This window comes from Salvelinus sp. IW2-2015, linkage group LG1, assembly GCF_002910315.2.
Source record: "Salvelinus sp. IW2-2015 linkage group LG1, ASM291031v2, whole genome shotgun sequence".
In the NCBI taxonomy this organism is placed as follows: Eukaryota; Metazoa; Chordata; class Actinopteri; order Salmoniformes; family Salmonidae; genus Salvelinus; species Salvelinus sp. IW2-2015.
Window position 1 is genome coordinate 35,462,593 of NC_036838.1, and position 25,315 is coordinate 35,487,907.

At 43.0% G+C, this 25,315-nt stretch overlaps 1 protein-coding gene across 1 annotated transcript in view; it reads right to left on the reverse strand.

Annotated features, from left to right (window-relative positions):
- The window catches only part of LOC111966447 (testis-expressed protein 264 homolog), a 140,451-nt gene that overhangs the window by 87,608 nt on the left and 27,528 nt on the right, over window positions 1-25,315 (reverse strand). The window contains exon 2 of the mRNA XM_023991082.2: window positions 22,083-22,304. Coding sequence (XP_023846850.1) covers window positions 22,083-22,304 — 222 coding nt within the window. The remainder of the gene's footprint in view (window positions 1-22,082; window positions 22,305-25,315) is intronic.

Here is a 25,315-nt window from a genome sequence, read left to right on the forward strand (position 1 = left end):
ACATGGAAATTCTGTTTTTCACAATTCCTGACATTTAATCCTAGTAAGAATTCCCTGTCTTAGGTCAGTTAGGATCACCACTTTATTTTAAGAATGTGAAATGTCAGAATAATAGGAGAGAGAATTATGTATTTCAGCTTTTATTTCCTTCATCACATTCCCAGTGGGTCAGAAGTTTACATACACTCAATTAGTATATGGTATTTAACATGGGTCAAATGTTTCGGGTAGCCTTCCACAAGCTTCCCACAATAAGTTGGGTGAATTTTGGCCCATTCCTCCTGACAGAGCTGGTGTAACTGAGTCAGGTTTGTAGAACTCCTTGCTCACACACACTTTTTCAGTTCTGCCCACAATTTTTCTATGGGATTGAGGTCAGGGCTTTGTGATGGCTACTCCAATACCTTGACTTTGTTGCCCTTAAGATATTTGCCACAACTTTGGAAGTATGCTTGGGGTCATTGTTCATTTGGAAGACCCATTTGCGACCAAGCTTTAACTTCCTGACTGATGTCTTGAGATATTGCTTCAATATATCCACATCATTTTCCTGCCTCATGATGCCATMWATTTTGTGAAGTGCACCAGTCSCTCYTGCAGCARRGCACCCCCACAACATGATGCTGCCCCCCCGTGCTTCACGATTGGGATATTGTTCTTCGGCTTACAAGTCTCCCCCTTTTTCCTCCAAACATAATGATGGTCATTATGGCCAAACAGTTCTATTTTTGTTTCATCAGACCAGAGGACATTTCTCCAAAAAGTACGATCTTTGTCCCCATGTGCAGTTGCAAACCGTATTCTGGATTTTCTATGGCGGTTTTGGAGCAGTGGCTTTTTCCTTCCTGAGCGGTCTTTCAGGCTATGTCGATATAGGACTCGTTTTTCTGTGGATATAGATACTTTTGTACCGGTTTCCGCCAGCATCTTCACAACGTCCTTTGCTGTTGTTCTGGGATTGATTTGCACTTTTCGCACCAAAGTACRTTCATCTCTAGGAGACAGAACGCGTCTCCWTMCCTGTCTCTTATACACATCTAGATGTGTATAAGAGACAGGTCCCATGGTGTTTATACTTGCATACTATTGTTTGTACAGATGAACGTGGTACCTTCAGGCGTTTGGAAATTGCTCCCAAGGATGAACCAGACTTGTGGAGGTCTACCATTTGTTTTCTGAGGTMTTGGCTGATTTATTTTGATTTTCCCATGATGTCAAGCAAAGAGGAACTATGGTAGGCCTTGAAATACATCCACAGGTACACCTCCAATTGACTCAAATTATGTCAATTAGCCTATCAGAAGCTTCTAAAGCCATGACATCATTTTCTGGAATTTTCCAAGCTGTTTAAAGGCACACTCAACTTAGTGTATGTACACTTCTGACCCACTGGAATTGTGATACAGTGAAATAATCTGTCTGTAAACAATTGTTGGAAAAATTACTTGTGTCATGCACAAAGTAGATGTCCAAACCGAAATTTGTGGAGTGGTTGAAAAACTAGTTTTAATGACAACAACCTAAGTGTATGTAAACTTCTGACTTCAACTGTAACTGGGGCCAAGCTTCCTGCCATCCACAACCTATATACTAGGCGTTGTCAGAGGAAGGCCCAAAAAAGACAAGACTTTTTGTATTTAACATCCCCCACCCCTTTCGTTTTGACACTGCTGCTACTCGCTATTTACTATCTATACATAGTCACTTTAACCCTACCTACATTGTCACATATACTCCCTCTCCGGCCTCTAGGTCATCAGGCTGCTGATTATCCCACACACCTGTCACCATCGTCTCGCACACCAGCGCCTCATGACACTCACCTGGACTCCATCACCTCCTTGATTATCTTCCCTATATCTGTCAATCCCCTTGGTTCTTTTCTCAGGTGTTATTGACTCTGTTTTCATGTAGGTGCGTTGTTTGTGTTACGTGTTTATTGTTTCATTTATTTATTAAAACACTCACTCCCTTGCTTCCCGACTCTCAGCGCACTCGTTACATACATGTACAAATGACCTTGACTAACCTGTTCCCCCTCGCATTTCACTTGGTACCGGTACCCCCTGTATATAGCCTCATTATTGTTATTTTATTGTGCTACTTTTCTTTTTGCATTTCTTTTTTAAACTAGTGTATTTTGTAAATATTTTCTTCACTCTATTTTCTTAAAACTGCATTGTTGGTTAAGGACTTGTAAGTAAGCATTTCACAGTAAGTTCTACACGTTGTATTCGGCGCATGTGACAAATACAGTTAGATTTTATTTGAATCTTGGTGGGGAAAACTCCCCAAAAATGGTTTAGATGCATGCCAAAGTCACTACACTAAACAATACATTCATTGCACTATAACGGTGACAAACGGTGCCCACAAACTGTTAGGGCCTACATAAAGCTGTCCCAACAGCAGAGCTTTCTTTTCAGCACCATTGAGTGAATCCTTACCACTGCTATACCTGGCTATCAGCGGAGCCTTGTATGGCAGCGAAACAGCTAATTTAGACTTWAAAAAAAAATATTGCTGATATGGCTGACTTGCTTAAACAAATGTGTTTTTTACTGACAATTGAAATGTACAAACTATGGCATAAGGGAACGATGAGCGTAATAAGAGGTAATCTGTAATTTTGATTATGACATTAATGAGCGAGCTAAGACGGACGTAGTCAATATAACTATTTGTTCAGCACTTTTGAAATGAACAGCGACAGAATTCAAAACATGAGCCGTCCTTATAGTATTCTCCCTGTACACCAAGTCAGAACCGTAGGATAAATAAAGGTGACATATAAGCAGACAATGAAAGCTCTTACAATATTCTATGACGACATTTCTCTAAAACAGGCAATAGGCTACATGTGCACCACCAATTCAGAACAGTAGGCTAAGTTATGAGGGGGAAAGGGACCAAATTATTAGGGTGAGGCACATGGGCTACTAACAGCTTACTACACAACATACACTTAGTATTAATTTTTGAGCTACAGTATACATATCTCCTTGGCACATGACATCATTTATGCAGCAGCATACAAGACATTGTTGGACTCACATTGTTGTGCTGTGCTGACTTGAACAGGAAGGTGGTGTGGCAGTCCTTCTTGTGGGCAAATTTTGTCATCAAACTTTCATCAAAGTCTGGCAACTGGGAACTCGGAAAAGAACAAGGTCGAATCATGACGTCAGTGATATCAAGGTCAGAGCTCTAGAAAGAGGTCCGAGTTCCCGACTTGGAATTTCAAGTTGGATGACCGTTCAAAACGTATTTTCCAAGTCGGAGCGAATTCCCAGTTGTCTTCAACTCACTGAAGTCTGAGATTTCTCAGTTCCGAGTTTCCAGTTGTTTTGAACGCGGCAGAAGTCATGCTGTATTGACAGCATGGCCAATTTATTCAACCTTTTCTGGCCCATGGTGTAGCATGTGAATGTCTATCTAGCTTGGAAAAGAGACCATTAAACTCAGACTTGGACCACACACCCTCTCCACTGAATAGCAGGCTAGTGATTGCTTTGCAATGCTTGCAGTTAGCAACTGATTCCTTCCAATCCTCATTGTTGAATTTGCGATTTCCAACTTGTTGTGTAATGTTTATATCAAATGGCCGATGAGCACCGCTACGTTTTATCTATTATTTCTCTTAATATGTGACCAACCGGCACGATTCGGTCTTATGTTGCAACATTTTAAATTGTGTTTTTTTGCATTGGATAAAATTACAGACTAAGCGTTAGAAAATGGTATATCATACACTACAGTTGAAGAACAATGGGAAAGTAATTTGAAAGTTGAAAGTTGATAAACTTGTAACCTCACTTTTGAGAAAATGGCCCTTGAATATTTTTGGTAAACCTACTGGAGAGCTCTTCTTTGTCTACACCCATTCTGCATCATTCACACCCTCTTAAACTTTAGCCCCACCAATCTCTTTAAGGATTTACATGTGAGGCCATGTACTAAACAACCAAAGATTTCAAGACTAAAGGCTGGTTTATACTACGGCTGTGTTCGTAAATTCAATCTGGAGTGCCAGAGAGCGCTAAGAGTGCGCTCTGGGAATTCGTAAACTCAGAGCATTGTCAGATTGTCCATTTGTAAATTCAGAGCGTTTCGCTCTCGGAGTGTTCAGAGCGCACACTGGACACTCTGGCCGAAGAGTAGGGTTGATCCGAGAGTTCTGATCTAACAACAGCAGTCAAGCACCCAAGCTAGCTACTTCCAGACACAAATGAGAGAACAGCGCACTCTGACAATTTTACTGGCCCTAGCAGAGCTGGTTAGGCTGTTTTTGTTATCCAGAGCGTTGGTGACTGTAACTGTGCTGCTGGCAACAATTTAATTAGGCTTTTTTGCCGACGTTCATTGACACCGGCCATATTCAATGGGTGTTGAGCGTTCGTAAATTCGTCAGCTATTCTGCACTCTGGCACACCCAGATGAGAGTGCTCTGAAATCAGAGTAGATAGCCAGAGCGAATTTACAAACGCACCCTACGTCTATCGACAGTTGTTGCAGTGACATCATGAACATTCTATTGAAATGGTTACTTGCATAATCTGGAGATATGCGTTTTATACAACAGCCTTCTGTGTGTTCTCTTTTTGACTCCCTCTGCATATTTGCAATCAAACGGCAGAATGTTCTCCATCTTCTTAGCTATCATACACTAATACCACCGTGCATTCCACTGATTTCAAAACTCAGTCCTCCAGAAAGTGCACAGCAACACTTTTTCAGTTCTACTACGTGATATCTTTAAAAAAAAAAAAAAAAACAGGTTAGAAAGTATTACCTACACACACTGACCAGCTCATGTTATAGACAGAAGCGTGTAACGTGGCCGACTAATCCAAACACATCTCAGTATGTCCAGCCCATCCATTATCTCAGTCAATCATGGCTAGCGGGAAGGTTCCTGACTTTTTCCGTGGCTAAACCAACTAGGCTCATAATTTAACAATTTTATGTGTATTTATAGATAGCATACAAATGTGTTATTAATGCACATGAAAGTTCACAGGTTCCAGAGGGCATTTCTGCCCAAAAACACATTTTGATTAATCAAAAAAACCTTTACGTTCAAATGGCTCTCCTGTGAAGTAGTGAAGCGCAACATACGCTTAGTTTCCTGAAACGAGTCACATATGACATGGATTGAAAAAAGGATTTGCCAGTAGATTGTCGACTTGATTCATGATGATGACTGCTTGTCTACCTTGCTAGCTAAGATTTTGAAAGCATGATGTTTACATGATTAAAGCTACGGTAGATATCATGTGATTTTACATTTTATCCGTGGCCAATGACCTTGAGCCTTCTTCGATGGGAACCTCAAATGTAAATCTATGGCAGCACCCAAGCGGCTTGAATTTTCAAGCTCTTTCTGTAGAGTTTGCAGTGATGTAGTGTCCCCATGAGTGACAGAACACTGAGCAAATCACGGCGCAACAAGAGAGCATTACCAACCCCTATGCTCTGTATTTTTACTGGCTGCCCTACCACCATAGAAAGCACTGAGCTAGGCTAACACACCTGGATTTTGGAGCAGCCTTACTGAAGAAAGCAAAAACATGCAAAACAGCTGACAACAAAAACAAACAAAAAACTCTGCCCCACCTGCCCTGAATGACGGGTTGCCACTGGTGCCAAGATATACCAGAGATAAGGGATTGTTGATATTGCAACAACAAAACTCAAACGCCAATTCACCAGTATGAACGAAATKTGTTGAAGCCCTCAAGAACTGTTGTCCTCTAAAGATGACAATCTGTTTGCATCTGTCAATTTATTGGCCATCCAGTATCAAGATGACCTGTCACCAGAGCTTCCTATACAGTTAATATCTTTCCGTAACATGTTGAGGCCAGCAATTAAGGAGAATGAGAGGCTTAATTAACGATGTTGCAGAACTGCTGTATTTGAAGCACCACTACCTTCTGCCCAGTTTCCCTGTTCTTGCTATGGCAATCAAGCTGTTTTTACCATCCCTGTAACAGTCGCTTCTGCGGAGAGATAGTTTAGAAAACTAACTAAGAAGCATTATGAACTTGGTCTGAGTAAGCTCCACTCATTGCACTGGCACCGTCATACAGTAGCCTTGACCACGGCATTTGTTCACCGATATCCCCTCATACTTTCAAATCAGTCATTTTTTTTTTAGATGAAAAATAGATGATGTTGCAGGCAGCATAGAGAAGGAAAATACATGTTTAGAACTGATAAATGTGACCCGATTCAGRAAACTAGGCSTMYGTCGGAAGTCACGACTTAACAGGAGAGCCGTTTCAACGTTGGTCAAATTATTTTTGGCAGAAATGTCTTCTTGAACATGTGAACTTTCATGTGCCTTAACTTCTTGACGCTAGGAGGCAGAATGTTTATGTTTGGAAAAATAACGTTCCCAATGTAAACGGCCTATTTCTCAGGCCCAGATGCTAGAATATGCATATAATTGACAGATTAGGATAGAAAACACTCTAAAGTCTCCAAAACTGTCAAAATATTGTCTGTGAGTATAACAGAACTGATTTTGCAGGCGAAAACCTGAGGAAATCCAACCCGGACGTGGCTCTTATTTTGAAAAATCCCTGTTCCATTGCCTGCCTAKCCTCCGTTTAAAGGGATATCAACCAGATTCCTTTTCCAATGGCTTCCTCAGGTTGTGAACAGGCTTTAGACATAGTTTCAAGCTTTTATTCTGAAAAATTTACGGATACTATTTGGAATTTTCGTCTTCCCTTCATGACTGCTGGATCCTGTTGATTTCTGAACATAACGCACCAACGAAATGGTTTTTTGGATATAAAAATAATATTTATTCAACAAAAGGAACATTTATTGTGTAACTGGGAGTCTCGTGAGTGCAAACATCCGAAGATCATCAAAGGTAAGCGATTCATTTTATTGCTTTTCGGACTTTCGTGACCAATCTACATTGCTGCTAGCTGTTCGTAATGTTTTGTCTAGTGATCGATAAACTCACAGACGCTTGGATTGCTTTCGCTGTAAAGCATATTTTCTAAATCTGACACAATAGGTGGATTAACAACAAGCTAAGCTGTGTTTTGGTACATTTCACTTGTGATTTCATGAAAATAAATATTTGTAGTATTTTTTATTTATTTGACGATCTGCAATTCAGCGGTTGTTTACGAAAATGATCCCGTTAAAAGGATCCGTGCGCCAAGAGGTTAATAACGAACTTGTATGCCATCTGTAAATACGAATACAATTGTTAAATTACGAGCCTTGTTGGTTAAGCCACAGAAAAAGARGCAACCTTCCAACTAGCCATGATTGGCTGAGGTAACGTGTGGGCTGGACATGCCTAGAGAGGAGGCCGGATTGGTCTGCCATAGAAGCTCGTCAGTCTGTGTTGGTAATCTTGTCGAACGCGTCTTTTTTTTAAATGTATTGTGTAGTGGAGCTGCATAAGTGTGCATCTCCACTTCCTGGAAGATCAAGTTTTGAAATCAGTGSAATTAGAGTATGATAGCTAAAGAGATAGAGGAAACACCTGTCTCCGGATTTCATCTTCAAACTAAGAACAACCGTGGTATGGCATTCCTGACAGGGAGTTGCGTCCATGCACGATGATGTATACAGTTAAGATAGTCTAGTGTTAGCTAGCTAATGTCACATTTTCTAGCTAGCTAGCATTAGCTGGCTGGCTCTCTAGCTGATGTTACTATTCGTTTCCCAGAGCCGTATGCTGTTCTAGTTAGAGCCTAATGTTAGCTAGCTAACATTGAACATGGTTGGTTAGCTCCCAGCACTGTGACAATGTTGGCACTGTTTGGTGTTTAACTAGCTAACGTTGGTTGGCTGGCTCTTTAGCTAACATTACATGACATGTGTACAACACCCGTTGAATATGGCCGGTGTCAGTAAATGTCTGCAAAAAACATAATGAAATTGTTGCCAGCAGAGCTGGTTAGGCTGTTTTCATGTTATCCAAAGGTAAACAAATCATCGGCTAGAGCGTCAAGTGTGCGCTTCGAAAGCGAAACGAGATGGGTGGGCCTTAAGCTTAGGGTGAGGGTGTGAACRATGCTGAATGGGTGTAGACAAAGAAGAGCTCTTCACTAGATAGCAGAACATTCAAAGGCGAAAAAGGCGATTTTCTCAAAAGTGAGTTTACAAGTTGATCAACTTTCAAAGCAGAATTACTTTCCCATTGTTTCTCAAATGCAKTGTATGATATACCATTTTKTAGCTCTGAGTCTCTACTTTTAAATAATGTAAAAAAACACAATTTCWAATTTTGCAACATAAGACCGAATCCAGGTGGTGAGTCTCAAATGATCGCATCGTACAATAATTAAATTTAATTATTGAATGTTATCAATGGACACTGCTTTGGAAAACCAAAACATACACAGCCTGCCTCTGCTCAACACTCAAACTTAAGTAAGAAATCATTTGGGTGGCTGCTGGGAAAATCTCCCCCACGATAGTCAAGCAATTCCATTCCGTTCCTAATCTAGTCCGGTTGCGGMCTAAACTAGACCTYGTTTCAAAGCTATCAATAAATAATCTWWTTTGTATGCCTAGCAGTCACAAATTACTTTGTTTTTAGTTAGGGTTATCCACTTGAACGGCCCTCAAACTAGTAATTACTAGTGGCAAACTCATCTATCATCCTGAGCACCCACTCTCCCACATGGTGACCTCTGACGTCACCTCCTAAGAAAATGTTCTCTATAATAGCATTTTCGGCAATTAAATGCAACAAAACATTCTTTATAAAAAGTGTGGTTTTTGAACTCTATCATTTGTTTACAAGCATGATAGCTGTACTTTTGGTTTATGGTTGACAGAGCTTGTTGGCCAATAGCCAATCAGCGTTTCTCAACAGGTTCAAATCACATGAATGCATCCAACTGGTATTTATGACTTCACAACTGGTAAATTCCCACATGGGAGGCCCAACATAACAATCCCGTCACAACACACACTGCAAGGAACATTGTGAATGCTGAACATTGTAAATGGCATTTCATTTTCCCTCTGTACCAAAACCGAACCTTGACCCCAAAACCGCAATACGTACCGAACCGTGGGTTTGGTGAACCATTACACACCTAGTATCTGTAAATAYAAAACACTGGAGTCCCTCTCTACCGCCCTGCTGGGTGATTGACAGGAAGCAGTGAGAGCTGTCAGTCAAACAGGCSCTTAGCTGCCACAATGGTGACTGACAGATAGACATGTGTACTAATAGGAAGGTGAACACAGTACCAATGTATTGACAACCAGGAACACTTGCCAACAAATACTTGGAAATCCATTTGGCTGATCATTACGGAATCAGCAAACAGCATTGCATGAGTAAAAGGATAGCCACCACAGATGAACGCCTTCAAAACACAACCTCACAGCACTGGATAGCAAGCTGGTGGTCCACTCCACAGTGAGTGGTGGCTGATTTGGTTGTTGTGGTTTATTAGGTGGATACACCGGAAATCCTCTTGGTTCCAACTTCTGCCCACTCATCAGAGCAGGGCATTAAATATGGATACTGTGGACAAGCAGAACACATTTTCTATGTTAAATTCAACAAATAATAACATCAAAGAAGATGGAGAGGCGCAGCRCGTGAATAAACCATGAGAGGACTGGAGCCAAGAGAATCAAATCTCAGAGCCCTGGAGCAAAACTGGGAAGGTGCCACCATTTAGGCGTTCACATATCATCTATCAATGCAACTATCCACAAAACGAAATACTAGGGCCAGGAATGTGACCTGATCAGGAAAGATTCTGGACCCTCCCTATATGCTATTAGATAACCTACACTGAGACGTTGTGGCCATGGGATACAGTAGTATAGTGCATTAGCTTGGGTGCCAACTTGTTGTTGTCTTGGCAAGCCAATGATGTAGTAACAGTCTGGCATCCAGGATAATATTGCATAAGATCACATACAACACAGAGCATCAATATTGCATACATTCTTGTAATTTCCCATTCTGTAATTTCCAATGTTTCTCATTCTGTTTCTCATCCACTGATATATTGTACAGATAGATGTAGGATCTTAATTTGACTAGTTTCTCACAGCAGGAAAATAATCCTGCAGCAACAGGAAATGTTCATTTTTGTCTGGATTATCATTAATGGACATTTTTGTAGGGGTTGATGTATTTTTTGTAAGTGGAAATTACACATTTTAGAAGCCTTTTTAAACCTTGCAAACTTGTAGCGTATTAATTTCCTAATGTGCAGGAAATTTCCTGCAACAACAGGGTGATCAAATTAAGATCCTACTGTTGTATATAGAATGGAAAACAAAGCAATAAAACCAGCAGCCCACTGATTGATCTCAAAGTTTTGTTTACTAAGCTCAGGCAGTTACAGTAACATCTTGGGAACATGTACCCATTTCCTTAAAGGTCAAGGCCAATAGCAACGACTAGAACCCACAAGATTAGAACACATACTGTATGAACATGTGTTTTACACTGAGTATACCAAATATTAGGAACACCTTGTTAGAGACTGAAGATCTGACACTGGAGAAACAACTTACTATTGGAAAACAAATGGAAGTTGCTCTCGCTGACCTACATAAAGTGCAAAGCGCATCTCAGGGGGCGGGGCTTCACACACTAGCTGAGGCACCAGTGCAAAATGTGCAGGAAACCACTGGGGGGTGATGTTGATCTAATTGTGTCTCCAGTGGGCATGCTACAAGAGCATCTACATGCCCAGCAAAGGGGCAACACTGCAAGAACTGCAACAAATACAATCATTTTGCCCGTTGTTGTCATTCAGCAGCTGCAGGACAGCATCGAGCAGATGCGGGTCGAAGTTCACCAGTATCCATTAACTCTGTACACGATGACTCAGTTGCGTTCAAGCAAAGTGACTGCTACATTGTGGGTGTTAAAACCTCACTGGTGATTGACACTGGAGCAAAAGTGTCACTTTTGAACAAAGCCACTTACGACTCATTCTTCTCACATGTGCCACTGCAGAGACCAACAGTATCCCTCTACAGCTACAACCACACACCGATCTCAATCATTGGGACTGTCTCACTGCCTGTCTTTTAGAACAACAAAACCACACCGACCACCCAGTTCTATGTTGCAACAGATGGCGCTAACATCCTCTGACTGGACTTATTTCCTGCCCTAGGGTTCAAGCTGTCAGATTCAACTGGTGCACATGTGCAACACTTGCCTACACCAGTGCCTACGGAGTACTTACAACTGTTTGAGGGGCTAGGTCACCTCAGAGGTTGACCATCGGCCTACAGTCAACAAAGAGGTAATCCAGCCATTGCAGAGGGTTCCGCTGACCCTTTGGGAGCCCGTTGACAAGGAGCTTGACAACTTCCTGGAGGATGACATCATCGAGCCCATTGACCCCTCGCCATGGGTCTCAAACATGGTCATTACGCCCAAGAAAAATGGCAATCTTCGGATCTGCATGGACCTCAGGGTCGCGAACAAATCGATTATCCCCGACAAGTACCCGCTACCAACCGCTGAGGAGCTCACAACCCATTTTTATGGGTCCACGTTATTCAGCAAACTAGAACTGAGGCAGGAATACCTCCAGGTTCCCCTGCCACATGAGAGTCGAGATCCCACGGAGTTCATAACACACAGGGGGCTGTTCAGGTACAAACGCATGCCGTTCAGTCTCAGCTCAGCTGCCTCACGGGCCTTGTCTCCGACTGAACAAAAGTACTCTGTGGGAGAGCGGGAGGCCCTGGCTTGCATGGTGCGTGCGAGCGCTGGCACTTGTATGGCAGACTATTCAAACTCCGCACAGACTATCAAGCCATCATAGCACTGCTGGCCACACTCCAAACACAAGCCTCTATGGCTTTGACAACATGACAACATGTCCGAGCTTCTACACGCTTTTACACAGGGCTTCCTGATGAATGATAGTGGAGAAATATAAATTCCTCAGAGTTTGGACTTTCTTCTTTTACTTTGTCTTGTAATATATTTAGTAGCCCAATSTTCTTACCGGTTAGATTTGGGGATCCATCTGTTGTGACGTTAGTAAGTTTACTCCACGGTAGAGATACATTTTTTCCAAGCAAGCAGACACACTGTTGTATACATCCCTGGTTGTCCAATCATCCATTCCATTGCAAGAATTGCCTCTGTTATTTCAAAGTTATCATTAATTCTTCTGAGAAAATTTGTAAAAGTTGAGCAATGTCTTTGATGTCAGTCAGTACTCTCATGCAGTGCGATAGAAAAGTCCTTTGTTTTCTTTTCAGCTTGGAGGTTAACTGCTCGCCTATTTATTTTATTTTTATTTCACCTTTATTTAACCAGGTAGGCTAGTTGAGAACAAGTTCTCATTTGCAACTGCGACCTGGCCAAGATAAAGCATAGCAGTGTGAACAGACAACACAGAGTTACACATGGAGTAAACAATAAACAAGTCAATAACAAGCCTATCACTTCCACACGCCTRGTGATGGTTCTGCGTGATAAGCACAATTTCTCTAATTGGCTTTTACTGACTGGACAAAGTATGCTAGCACTCTCCACTTTACAGTCTTTCACAAATTCCCCTTCGGCGAAAGGTTGCTATGCTTTGCAATTTTATGTGCCACTATGTAACTTGACTTACTTACTGATTCTTGAGTAGAGGACAGTTTGGTCAAAATATTTTGTTGGGCTTGCAAGTTCGTGGCAAGTTTAGAGGCCTTGCTTGCCTTTTGCTGGGGGACAGATTGGATTTCTAGCGTAGATTTGTACATTTATTTTATTTAACCTTTATTTAACTAGGCAAGTCAGTTAACTTCTTTGGGGTACCCCCCCTTCTTCTCAATTTCCGCCTAAAGACATACCCTAATCTAACTGCCTGTAGCTCAGGCCCAGAAGCAAGGATATGCATATTCTTGGTATCATTTGAAAGGAAACACTCTGAATGTTGTGGAAATGTGAATTGAATGTAGGAGAATATAACACAATAGATCTGGTAGAAGAAAATACAAAACATACGTTTTCTGTTTTTTATTGTTGCTGCATCATCTTTCAAATGACMAAGAACAGCCAAACATACAGATAGGATGCTGTGGATGATTTGAATGAAGAACATAAGATGGCAACAATAGCTGAGCAAAGTTTTAGACAGATAACTTCAAAAATGAGCGAGCTACATGACATTGAGCATKAAGTCACCCAGGTGTCCCACACAAATGTACCCAAGTGGCCGAAATGGTACAGTGATACATTTTGAAGGAAAGAACTATATACAAAATACATAAATGCTATTCTAACACACCCCCAAAAAATAAATATATATATATGAAGAAAAAAAAAGAATAATAACAAAACAAACAAACAACAAGGGTAACTATTTACACATTTTCTATTTACAATATTGTGAAGACCCTCAGTCCTCTACACAATATTGTGCTGCTGGTGCCATGGCCCATAGCAGTCTCTTTCTGCTGTAAAGCAGAGGCTTACTGAACAGGTGGTGCAGGTGATGGGGTATTTCCCGTGACAAAGGGCACAACGTCGCCTCCCCACTGTGCACTTTTTGTCCTGAGGCACATTCATGCCTGCAGAGATGAATCTGGGCAGGTGTACACCACTGGTTGGAGCAGAAGGTGCTGCAGTGGACTTGCTGTAGCTAGCAAGCTCCTGGATGAGCAGCTCCCTGAAGGCTAGCTGTGAGATGGGGGGCTGTCTCTATCAATTTCCTCTATAATTTGGGTTAAATCTGTATACCTAGACTTTGTTTTAGCTTTTCCTGATTTATTCGCCATAATTTAAATATATAAACTTGTTGAAAATGCTATTGAATATGTACTGCTATGCGTAACACTCGTGGCTCTGTCAAGTAGGATTTGCAATGGCGAATGAACCTCTTTTACGCCAGAGTTTATGACAAAGGCTGGTCTTCGAACGTATAACCATTACATATTGCCGTTTACCTCAGCTCATTGGCTTCCAAGCTAGATTTCAAGATGATCAGTGGTCATTGGGCCAAAATACAGTCAATCAACGATAGACCGGTCCTACCATTGGTGCGCAATGAGGTCATTGATTGGTGTCTTCAAATCRGTTTGTTTCGGTCAATACGTCCCGGGAAAAGAACCATCATGTATGGTTGTGTTAGTAACAACCAGAGGATTGCAATGAAACCAACCATGACTGGATAAACTTTTGTTTAGTGTGTGTAATTACCACGAATGCTTCGTCCAAAGTTGAATGAGACGGAAATCACGACGCAACTGGTTTACAAATGTTTCGTGTTAGGCTATAAAAATGTATTTATCAAACAAAACGAACATTCACTGTGTAGTTAGGACACTTGGCATTGCCACCAGAGGAAGATATTCAATGGTAAGCGATTTATTTTATTGTTATTTCTGACTTTCGTGACGCTAATGCTTGGTTGGAAAATGCTAGTAATACTTGTGTGTGTGKGGCGCCGTCCTCAGAAAATCGCATGATTGCTTTTGCCTTTTTGAAATCTGACACAGCGGCTGGATTTTAAATGATGTAAGATACATGTATTTACAAGAATGTTTAATACAACGAATGGTGTATTTAAAATGTTAGCTCTCTGCAGTTTTATTTTGAAAAATGAGCGAGATTTTTCAAAAGTAGTTAGGTGTCCTCAGATTAGTTCCTGCGCGCGAGASGGTAGCGCTCCATTTTATTTTTCTCTCTTATTGAGTAGGTTACGGTCCGGTTGAAATATTATCGATTATGTTTGTTAAAAACAACCTGTTTTGGCTCGGGGGGACTATTGAGAGAGAATTTTGTATGAGTCAGCCCTGGAAATAACATCCTGATGATTGTGACCTGCAGATTGTCCTGAAAAGGTGCATTAACAAAGATCAGGCAGAGCCCGCTGCAATCCCGTTAATAAAATGTGCCCGTTTCTCCTTTATCCCCTAATTTCTCTCCTTTCACCACATGGGAGCTCTGCCTACACAGTCCTTGCAGTCCTTATACTGTAGATACACACGCCCACGTATGTACGCTGCAGCTGTTTTTACTGCTGCAAAGGGCACACAGTGAAACAGTCACAAACAGAAACAGTGATATAAACACTAACACATGCCAACAGTAAATAATCCATCTGTCTTTGTAAAATCACTGAATAATAACAAATCTGAAATGTACTGAAATGTAAGGAGTTTGACTGTGYTGTCTGACATGTTGTTTTATGTGAGTGTGTCTGTGAGACAGCTTTCTTCCTGCCAGAGTTAGATGACTATGATGGCGCCGACAGAGATGTCGCCTCGCTTCGCGTTCTTAGGTGCATCAAAGCTGGGACTGAGAGATTGAAAAACAAGCTTATCTCAAGGCCATCAGACTGTTAAATAGTCACCACTAACTCAGAGAGGCTGCTGCCTACACTGGACACTTTAATAAATGGATCCCTAGTCACTTTAAACAATAACACTTTAAATAATGCCACTTTAATAATGTTTACATATCTTACTTTACTCATATCACATGTATATACTGTATATCATTATATCATCTACTGCACCTTGCTTATGCCGCTTGGCCATCGGTCATCCATATATTTATATGTACATATTTTCATTCACCCCTTTAGATTTGTGTGTATTAGGTAGTTGGTGGGGAATTGTTAGATTACTTGTTAGATTTGTGTAGGTAGTTGTTGGGAGTTGTTAGATATTACTGCACTGCTGGAACTAGAAGMACAAGCATTTCGCTACACTCGCATTAACATCTGCTAACCATGTGTATGTGACCAATAAAATGTAATTTTGATAAAAAAATTAAAAAGTTAGTGGGTGAGAGATTAGGAGAGCTAAACTGGAGAGGAGGGGGGCTGTTGTACCGTGGCGTGGGAGAGCTCCAGGGAGCAATGGGAGCAGCTCTGCACTTAACCTGTTTTCCTGACAGCCAACATGTAGCCTGGTCTCTGGGAGCCGATAGAGCCTACAGTCTGGAGTGAGGCAAGGGCCCTGGGAGACAGACAGGCAGGCGGGCTGGGCATATGGCCAGTGGGAGAAAACACATGTAATGGAGTATGGCAGAATGCATGAAACCCACTGTGCCAGCTCACCCACTTAACCCTTCTGTTGCATTGTCAGTCTTTCTMATGCCAGGAAGGCTCTCACTGGCTCTTGTGCTAAAACTCTAAATGGATTTTACCTGCCTTTTAGAGATATGACGAGGCCCTCTCGTCTCCTCCCCACCCTGCTCAATGAATCATACCCAGGCACTACTCTTGTCCCACACTCCAGCTTCACACCAGCCCTCTAATTTTCCCTCCATGAATCACTAGCCTAGCCATGGCCCCTATGCATAAGCTACTGACAGCGCTAATCCCGCTAACACACAGCCCAGCGCATCACTCACACATTGACTCCTCAGCTAAAGGATGTTAATGGTAGCGAGTCCGTGGACAGACAGACTGGGGCAGAGGGTTTACTGACCTGGTACAGTGCCCAGGTCAACTGCTCAGCAGCTGATGGACTCTGACGAGCAGCGTTATGGGCCTCACGCAGGCGAAGGAGAGTGGAGCATGGCGCTTCCACCGCCCTGAGTAGGAGAGGATGCTGCTTCCACCGCCCTGACATCAGCTATAGGCAAGCTGGTGGACACATACCCTGCCCATGGTTATGTAACAGAAGGCGTAATGTGGTGTGAGATTATCACTTGGTTTGATGGCTACATCCTTTTTGCTGATCTGCTTCCACTTGGTGTAGTAGCTCCCTTAGTCATGAAACACCAAGGTGAAAGGCTATTAGCCTTCAACAGACCTCATAATGTAGTTCTGAGTTAAGGTTTTATCGTGGTCTAGCATGGTGCTGAAAGTAATGCATAATGTCATGTCAACAGCCAAACCCACTCAAGCTTTTCAGTAATTATCTACATGTGACTAGTGTGTATATGTGGCTATTTCGGGACTATTTTTGATGTGCTGACAGGGCTGTATCAGTGCAGTGGGCAGAGACTAAGTTGCGTGTTGCTCTCCTGCCTTCCTCCTCTTTGCCCACCAACACACCTCTACAACAGATGGAGGGCTCAACACATCAAAGTGTCACTACCATGCCATACTGGCACTGTTGGCATCACCCTAGCAACTGTCAGCACAAACATGGTCAGTGTACCCAGGGGAAAGAAATCCTTGTCCACTAATTATAATCATCATCTCCAGCACCAAACCAGTGTCTACATATTTCTCTGTGACATCACATGGTAGGATTGAAAGTAAGTGGTTTTCAAAACCTACGAGTTTCGAGCCCACAGGAAGGTATTTTCTTGCTCCCCACATCACCGCGAATCTCATAGTTTGAAAATCACTGTTTTTAAAATCCTTTAACTTTATATATTTTTCTACAAAACGTAGAAATGTTGACTCTGGTATTGTGGTTGGGATAATGAAAATGAGGTTGAAAAGTGTTGCATTTGGCTTTTAACAGTTGTATAGAAATCTGCACACCAAAATGTATATGGTAAAGCCTGAACCCCAGCACTCCCCTCGCTCCCCAGCTAGACCCATAACACACACACACACACACACACCCTCCAATCATATCACATCCAGTGCATTGCGCATGCAGAGGGATGCCTCTGAATGAATCCATGTGTGTAAATGTCATCAGTAAATGTCAATAGCTTTTCTGGGGCCAGGCCTGAGGACATGGAGGCTCAGCATATGACCCACACCTACCTTCAATTCCTGCCCCTTCATCCATTCTTCATCTGCTCAAAATAAATCCTCTGCTTAGCGTGATGAATTAAACAACACATTCAGCAGAGAGATGGAGGATTTTAGACAAAGCCAGAGTAGAAAAGAGGACGTTTTGTGAGCATAGGACTGCAGTTATCTACAAAGGGACATAAGGCAAACTGCAGGTATCGTGAAAATGAATTTTCTAGTATGAGGTACGCACACATCCTAATTGGCGAGGTGCAGGCTGAGGAAATGTACATTTTCAAGAAAACATTTGTTTCAGAGCAAGAGTGTGTCACTACATCCTATGACTCATGAAAAGAAAAGCAGTGGAAGATTGGCGCCAAAGGAGATGACTGCAATTTTACGATCCCATAACCAATTGTGCTACTGTGTATGTTTTTTCAAGTTATTTGTAACTTATTTTGTACATAATGTTTCTGCCACTGTAACTTATGACCGAAAAGAGAGATATCAGGACAGCAATTACTCACCCCGTACTGGAGGAAAACGTATTTTTTCTTCAACGAGTCAGACGGGAAGGATTTACTTCAGACGCCCGACAAGGCCCTCATCCCCGTCATTAGCAGGAGAAAGAGACGGAGGTATCGGGGACGAAGGTCCGGGTGCCTTGTAAGGATACGACGCCGAGAGGGTAATCTACCTTTACCATAGGTCCTATTAGCCAACTTACAATCAATCAATAATAAAATAGATGAAGCTACGATCAAGTATCTCCTGCCAACGGAACATTAAACACTGTAATATCTTATGTTTCACCGAGTCGTGGCTGAACAACGACATGAATACAGCTGGCAGGTTTGAAGCTTTTTCGGCAGGATAGAACAGCGTCTTCTGGTAAGACAAGGGGCGGCAGTCTATGTATATTTGTAAACAACAGCTGGTGCACGAAATCTAAGGAAGTCTCAAGGTTTTGTTCGCCTGAGGTAGAGTATCTCATGATAAGCTGTAGAACACACTATTTACCAAGAGAGTTTTCATCTGTATTTTTCGTAGCTGTCTATATACCACCACAAACTGACGCTGGCACTAAGGCCGCACTCAATGAGCTGTATACGGCCATAAGCAAACAGGAAAACGCTCATCCAGAGACGGCGCTCCTAGTGGCTGGGGACTTTAACTTCTTATGGCTGCAGGGGCAGTATTGAGTGGCTTGGATGAAAGGTGCACAGAGGTGCCCAGAGTAAACGGCCTGCTCCTCAGTCATAGTTGCTAATATATGCATTATTAGTATTGGATAGAAAACACTCTGAAGTTTCTAAAACTGTTTGAATTATGTCTGTGAGTATAACAKAACTCATATGGCAGGCAAAACCTGAGAAGTTCCACTTCCTGTTTGGATTTTGTCTGAGGCTGGTAGATTTTCAACCAAGCTCCCATTGAAATTAGAGCGAGATATGGATGAGTTTTCACTTCCTACGGCTTCCACTAGATGTCAACAGTCAATAGAACCTTGTCTGATGACTCTACTGTGAAGGGGGGCCGAAGGAGACAGGAATGAGTCACCACTGCCATGAGGTGAACATTTTTTCACCATGCGCGTTCACATAAGAGGGAGCTCCGTTCCATCGCTCAACTGAAGTCAATGTAATTCTCCGGTTGGAACGTTATTCAAGATGTATGTTAAAAACATTCTAAAGATTGATTCAATACATCGTTTGACATGTTTCTACTGACTGTTACGGAACTTTTGGACATTTCGTCAGGTTTTAGTGAACGCCCCTTCCTGACGTTGGATTTGTATACCAAACACGCAACAAAAATAGCTATTATGGACATAGATGATGGACATTACCGAAAAAAACTAACATTTCTTGTGGAAGTGGGAGTCCTGGGAGTGCATTCCGACGAAGATCAGCAAAGGTAAGTGAAGATTTATAATGCTTTTCATGAGTTTTGTTGACTGCGCTGTTTTCAGATTATTGAATATTGTGTTTTGCCGTAAAGCTTTTTGAAATCTGACACAGCGGTTGCATTAAGAACAAGTGTATCTTTAAATCTATGTAAAACATGTATCTTTCATCAAAGTTTATGATGAGTTTTTCTGTTATTTGACGTGGCTCTCTGCAATTTCTCCAGATATTTTGGAGGCATTTCTGAACATGGCGCCAATGTAAACAGAGGTTTTTGGATATAAGTATGAACTTAATGCAGGGAATCCGTTTTACCTCATTTCTACCAGCATGTTAAATTTGCAACCAGAGGGAAAATAACTCTAGACCACCTTTGCTCCAAACATAGAGGCGCGTACAAAGCTCTCCCTCGCCCTCCACTTGGCAAATCTGACCGTAATTCTATCCTCCTGATTCCCGCTTACAAGCAAAAACTAAAGCAGGAAGCACCAGTGACACGGTCAATAAGAAAGTGGTCAGATGAAGCAGATGCTAAGTTTTGCTAGCAGACTGGAATATGTTATGGGATTCTTCTGATGGCATTGAGGAGTACACCACAACAGTCACTGGCTTCATCAATAAGTGCATCGATGACATCATCCCCACAGTGACCGTGTGTACATACCCCAACCAGAGGCCATGGATTACAGGCAACATCCACACTGAGCTAAAGGGTAGAGCTGCCGCTTTCAAGGAGCGGCACTCTAACCTGGACGAGAGCATCAGCTGTTCCGGATGACTGTGTGATCACGCTCTCCATAGCCGATGTGAGTAAGACCTTTAAACAGGTCAACATTCACAAGGCCGCAGGGCCAGACGGATTAGCAGGACGTGTACTCCGAGCATGTGCTGACCAACTGGCAAGTGTCTTCTCTGCTATTTTCAACCTGTCCCTGACTGAGTATGTAATACATACATTTTTCAAGGAGACCACCATAGTCCCTGTGCCCAAGAACACTAAGATAACCTGCCTACATCTGTAGCCATGAAGTGCTTCGAAAGGCTGGTCATGGCTCAAAACAACACCATTATCCCAGAATCCCTAGACTCAGTCCAATTTGCATACCGCCCCAACATATCCACAGATGATGCAATCTCATTTGCACTCAACACTGCCCGTTCCCACTTGGACAAAAGGAAGACCTATGTGAGAATGCTATTCATTTACTACAGCTAAGTATTCAACACCATAGTGCCCTCAACGCTCATCACTAAGCAAAGGACCCTGGGACTAAACACCTCCCTCTGCAACTGGATCCTGGACTTCCTGACGGGCCGCCCCCAGGTGGTAATCGTAGGTAACAACACATCCTCCACGCTGATCCTCAACACGACGGGGTGTGTGCTCAGTCCCCTCTTGTACACCCTGTTCACTCATGACTCATTGACCAAGCACGACCCCAACACCATCATAAAGTTTGCCGATGACACAACAGTGATAGGTCTGATCACCAACAACGACGAGACAGCCTATAGGGAGGAGGTCAGAGACCTGGCCATGTGGAGCCAGGACAACAACATCTCCCTCAACGTAATCAAGACAAAGGAGATGATTGTGGACTACAGGAAAAGGAGGACTGAGCACGCCCCCATTCTCATCGACGGGGCTGCAGTGGAGCAGGTTCAGAGCTTCACGTTCCTTGGTGTCTACATCACCAAGAAACTAACATGGTCCAAACACACTAAGACAGTCGTGAAGAGGGCACAACAAAGCCTATTCCCCCTCAGGAGACTGAAAAGACTTGTCATGGGTCCTCAGATCCTCAAAAGGTTATACAGCTGCACCATCGACAGTATCCTGACTGGTTGCATCACTGCCTGGTATGGCATCTTCTCGGCCTCCGACGGCCCAGTACATCACTGGGCCAAGCTTCCTGCCATCCAGGACCTCTATACCAGGCAGAGTCAGAGGAAGGCACGAAAAATTGTCAGAGACTCCAGCCACCCTAGTCATAGACTGTTCTCTCTGCTACTGCATGGCAAGCGGTACCGGAGTGCCAAGTCCAGGTCCAAAAGGCTTCTTAACAGCTTCTACACCCAAGCCGTAAGACTCCTGAACAGCTAATCAAAGGGCTACCCAGACCCCTCTTTTACGCAGCTGCTACTCTCTGTTTATTATCTATGCATAGTCACTTTAACTCTACATATATGTACATATTACCTTGAATAACTGGTGCCCCCTCACATTGACTCTGTGCCAGTACACCCAGTATATAGCCTCTCTACTGTTATTTTACTGATGCTGTTTAATTATTACTTTTATTTTTAATTTTTTCCTTTACACTTTTTTTTCCTTAAAACCTATTAAAGCATTGTTGGTTAAGGGCTTGTAAGTAAGCATTTCACTGTAAGGTCTACACCTGTTGCATTCGGCGCATGTGACAAACACAATTTGATTTGCTACATCCCAGAGAAGGACAAGCAAAGGCTCAATGTGGTGGCTTAATTGTATGGAAGCCATATGTACCACATAGGAATGAAGAGGACTCCAATGATAGTGTATGGTACATACCATGATGTAGTTGTGGAGCTCGGGGTAGACTTTGTAGGACGCCAGCCAGTGGGACAGGGGGGTGGTGGAGGGGAAGGTGGTGGTCACAGCCAGGGACACCTCAGGAAGGGACAGCACCTTGAAGCCAAACTTTTCATACAGCTTCTGGAGCTCCTCGTCAGGCTGCTCCTCTCCCTCGCTCAGGATACTGCCCACGATGTAGCGACACTGGTCATCAGGCACCTGAGAGAGAGAGATAGATAAAGAGAGGCAGAGAGAGGAATAGAAAGGGAGAGGGAAACGGATACAAGATGAGACCAAAAAGTGATTAAAATATTCTGCTCAGTACATATAAAACCCCATCCATCCTCCCAGCCCGCCAGTCAGACCAGCTCGTACAAGAAAACAACAGAAGGCAGAAGGAATGGGAGAATCTTTAAACAGCAGTGTGTGCGTATACATCAGACAGTGAGCTGTCAATCACATTGGGCTCCAGCCTGGCTGCAGGCTTTCTGGTAGATAGTGAGACAGTGATATAAGAGTGACACGAGGCCAGATTTCAGAGACATGGCTGGTTGGCTGGGCGCTGCTGCTGTAGGCCTGTGAAGGTCCTCCTCTATGTGACTGGTGCCGTCTGTGGAGGCTGGCACGGCACAGGGTCACAGATGGCATCCAGCGCTACTCATCAACATCGCTGACAGCCCCATACACACATCTTATAATTACACCATTCACAATTCATCCCCCTTTTCTCCTTTCTCTCCCCCTAGCCACACTTATTCAATACAAGTTTTCACACCATAAAGAAACCAGGCTAGGACCTGGTACAGGGGAATACAAGGTCAAACGATGGTGAAAGAAAAGTCACAAGTCTCCAGGTATGAGCTATACCCCTCAACCAACTAACATCCCTTTAATATCCTTACACCTCTTCCCCACCAGTGGCTGGGCCATGCAAGTAATATAATGAGTGACAGTGTCTGTATTCTACAGTCTGTATTATGTAAGCGGGCTATCCGTCGGATCTGCTGCCGTCTTCTTCACAGGCAACATCAGATGACAGGGAATTATTCTGTCAAGACCGTATTAGTAATACTTGATCTACTGCTCCGCTTTAAGCCAGTGCAAACAAAGCCATTCACAACGGCTGTGTTCCTAGCAGCTTAGTACACAATCAACACCAAACGGTCCATATGGACGCTGCTTTGGTCCAGGCTGTGGATGTACACTGTAAGTTATGTTGACCTTCCTACATGAGCATGATAAAAGATGTTGTCAACAGGGCTTGTGTATAATGACGGTCCCCTGTCAACACTGCCAGGCTATAATATGACACTGCTACATCCATTTAAATAAAAGGAGAGAGAAATTACCACTGCCCTCCCATGGCCTATCTAACCATCTCTCTCTCCCTCCCTCATTCCCTCGCTCTCTAGACTCATAAACGGCGGGCTTGTTGCCCAAACGTAGCCCTCGCTTGCTAATGATAATCATGTCAGAGCTCCTTTATTACTCAAGTCCCACTACACAACATCACACACAGCACACACCCCAGAGACTAAAGGAAATAGGAGAAGAGCAACGCTCCATGACACAGACACAGACACAAACAGCAACACTGCTTCTCATCTCTCCTCCACCCCAGATAACACACCCCAGAGACTAAAGGAAATAGGAGAAGAGCAACGCTCCATGAAGCTATTGGAGTGTCCTTTTCTCTCTCTCTCTCTCTTCTCTTGTCTCTCTGTATATATTTGTTAGGTTTATGTCTTAAAAAACGCACAGGGAGAATTCTGCCAGTCAGTCTGTCCAAGGCAGACAGCGGTGTTCTCAAAGCCAACCACGGCTCTTTAAACAGTTGTTCTGAAAAACAGAGCTGGCTTCACTGGGCTCTGCGTCTGTCAACAGATGAGGCTGAGGAGAGTTGCCAGTGCCCTTTGATTGGCCCAGGCGAACAACTGGCGCGTTGGCTAACTGGAAGACAGTTGAGCTCACCGCACCGTAATTGGATGGCGTAGTTGTCGGGTCGCCTTGCCACGCCTCAGAAAACCAACTCAGCACATTATATTTAATTTTTTTATTTCACCAGGTAGGCCAGTTGAGAACAAGTTCTCATTTACAACTGCGACCTGGCCAAGATAAAGCAAAGCAGTGCGACAAAAACAAACAAACTTACAGTCAAAAATACAATAGAAAAATATGTATACAGTGTGAGCAAATGAAGTAAGGAGTAAGGTAATAAAGGCAATAAATAGGCCAATAGTGGCAAAGTAATTACAATTTAGCAATTTAGCAATGTACACCGGAGTGATATATGTGCAAGTAGAGATACTGGTGTGCAAATATGGGGATGAGGTAGGTAGTTGGTTGGATGGGCTGTGTACAGCTGCAGCAATTGGTAAGCTGCTCTTACAGCTGATGCTTAAAGTTAGTGAGGGAGATAAGTGTCCAGCTTCAGTGATTTTTTAAAATTCGTTCCAGTCATTGGCAGCAGTGAACTGGAAGGAAAGGCAGCCAAAGGAAGTGTTGGCTTTGGGGACGACCATTGAAATATACCTGCTGGAGCGCGTGCTACGGGTTGGAGTTGCTATGGTGACCAGTGAGCTGAGATAAGGCGGAGCTTTACCTAGCAAAGACTTTAGATGACCTGGAGCCAATGGGTTTGGAGGCTATTTTGTAAATGACATCGCCGAAGTCAATGATCGGTAGGATAGTCAGGTTTACGAGGGTATGTTTGGCAGCATGAGTGAAGGAGGCTTTGTTTTGCGAAATAGGGAGCCGATTCTAGATATAACTTTGGATTGGAGATGCTTAATGTGAGTCTGGAAGGAGAGTTTACAGTCTAGCCAGACACCTTGGTATTTATATTTGTCCACATATTCTAAGTCAGAACCGTCCAGAGTAGTGATGCTAGTCGGGCGGCCGGGTGAGGGCAGCGATCAGTTGAAGAGCATGCATTTAGTTTACTAGCATTTAAGAGCAGCTGCCATGGAAGGAGTGTTGTATGGCGTTGAAGCTCATTTGGAGGTTTGTTAAGACAGTGTCCAAAGAGGGGCCAGATGTATACAGAATGGTGTTGTCTGCGTAAAGGTGGATCAAAGAATCACCCGCAGCAAGAGTGACATCTTTGATATATACAGAGAAAAGAGTCAAGAATTGAACCCTGTGGCACCCCCATATAGACTTTAGAAAGACAGGGCAGGATGGACATAGGTCTGTAACAGTTTGGTTCTAGAGTGTTTCCCCCTTTGAAG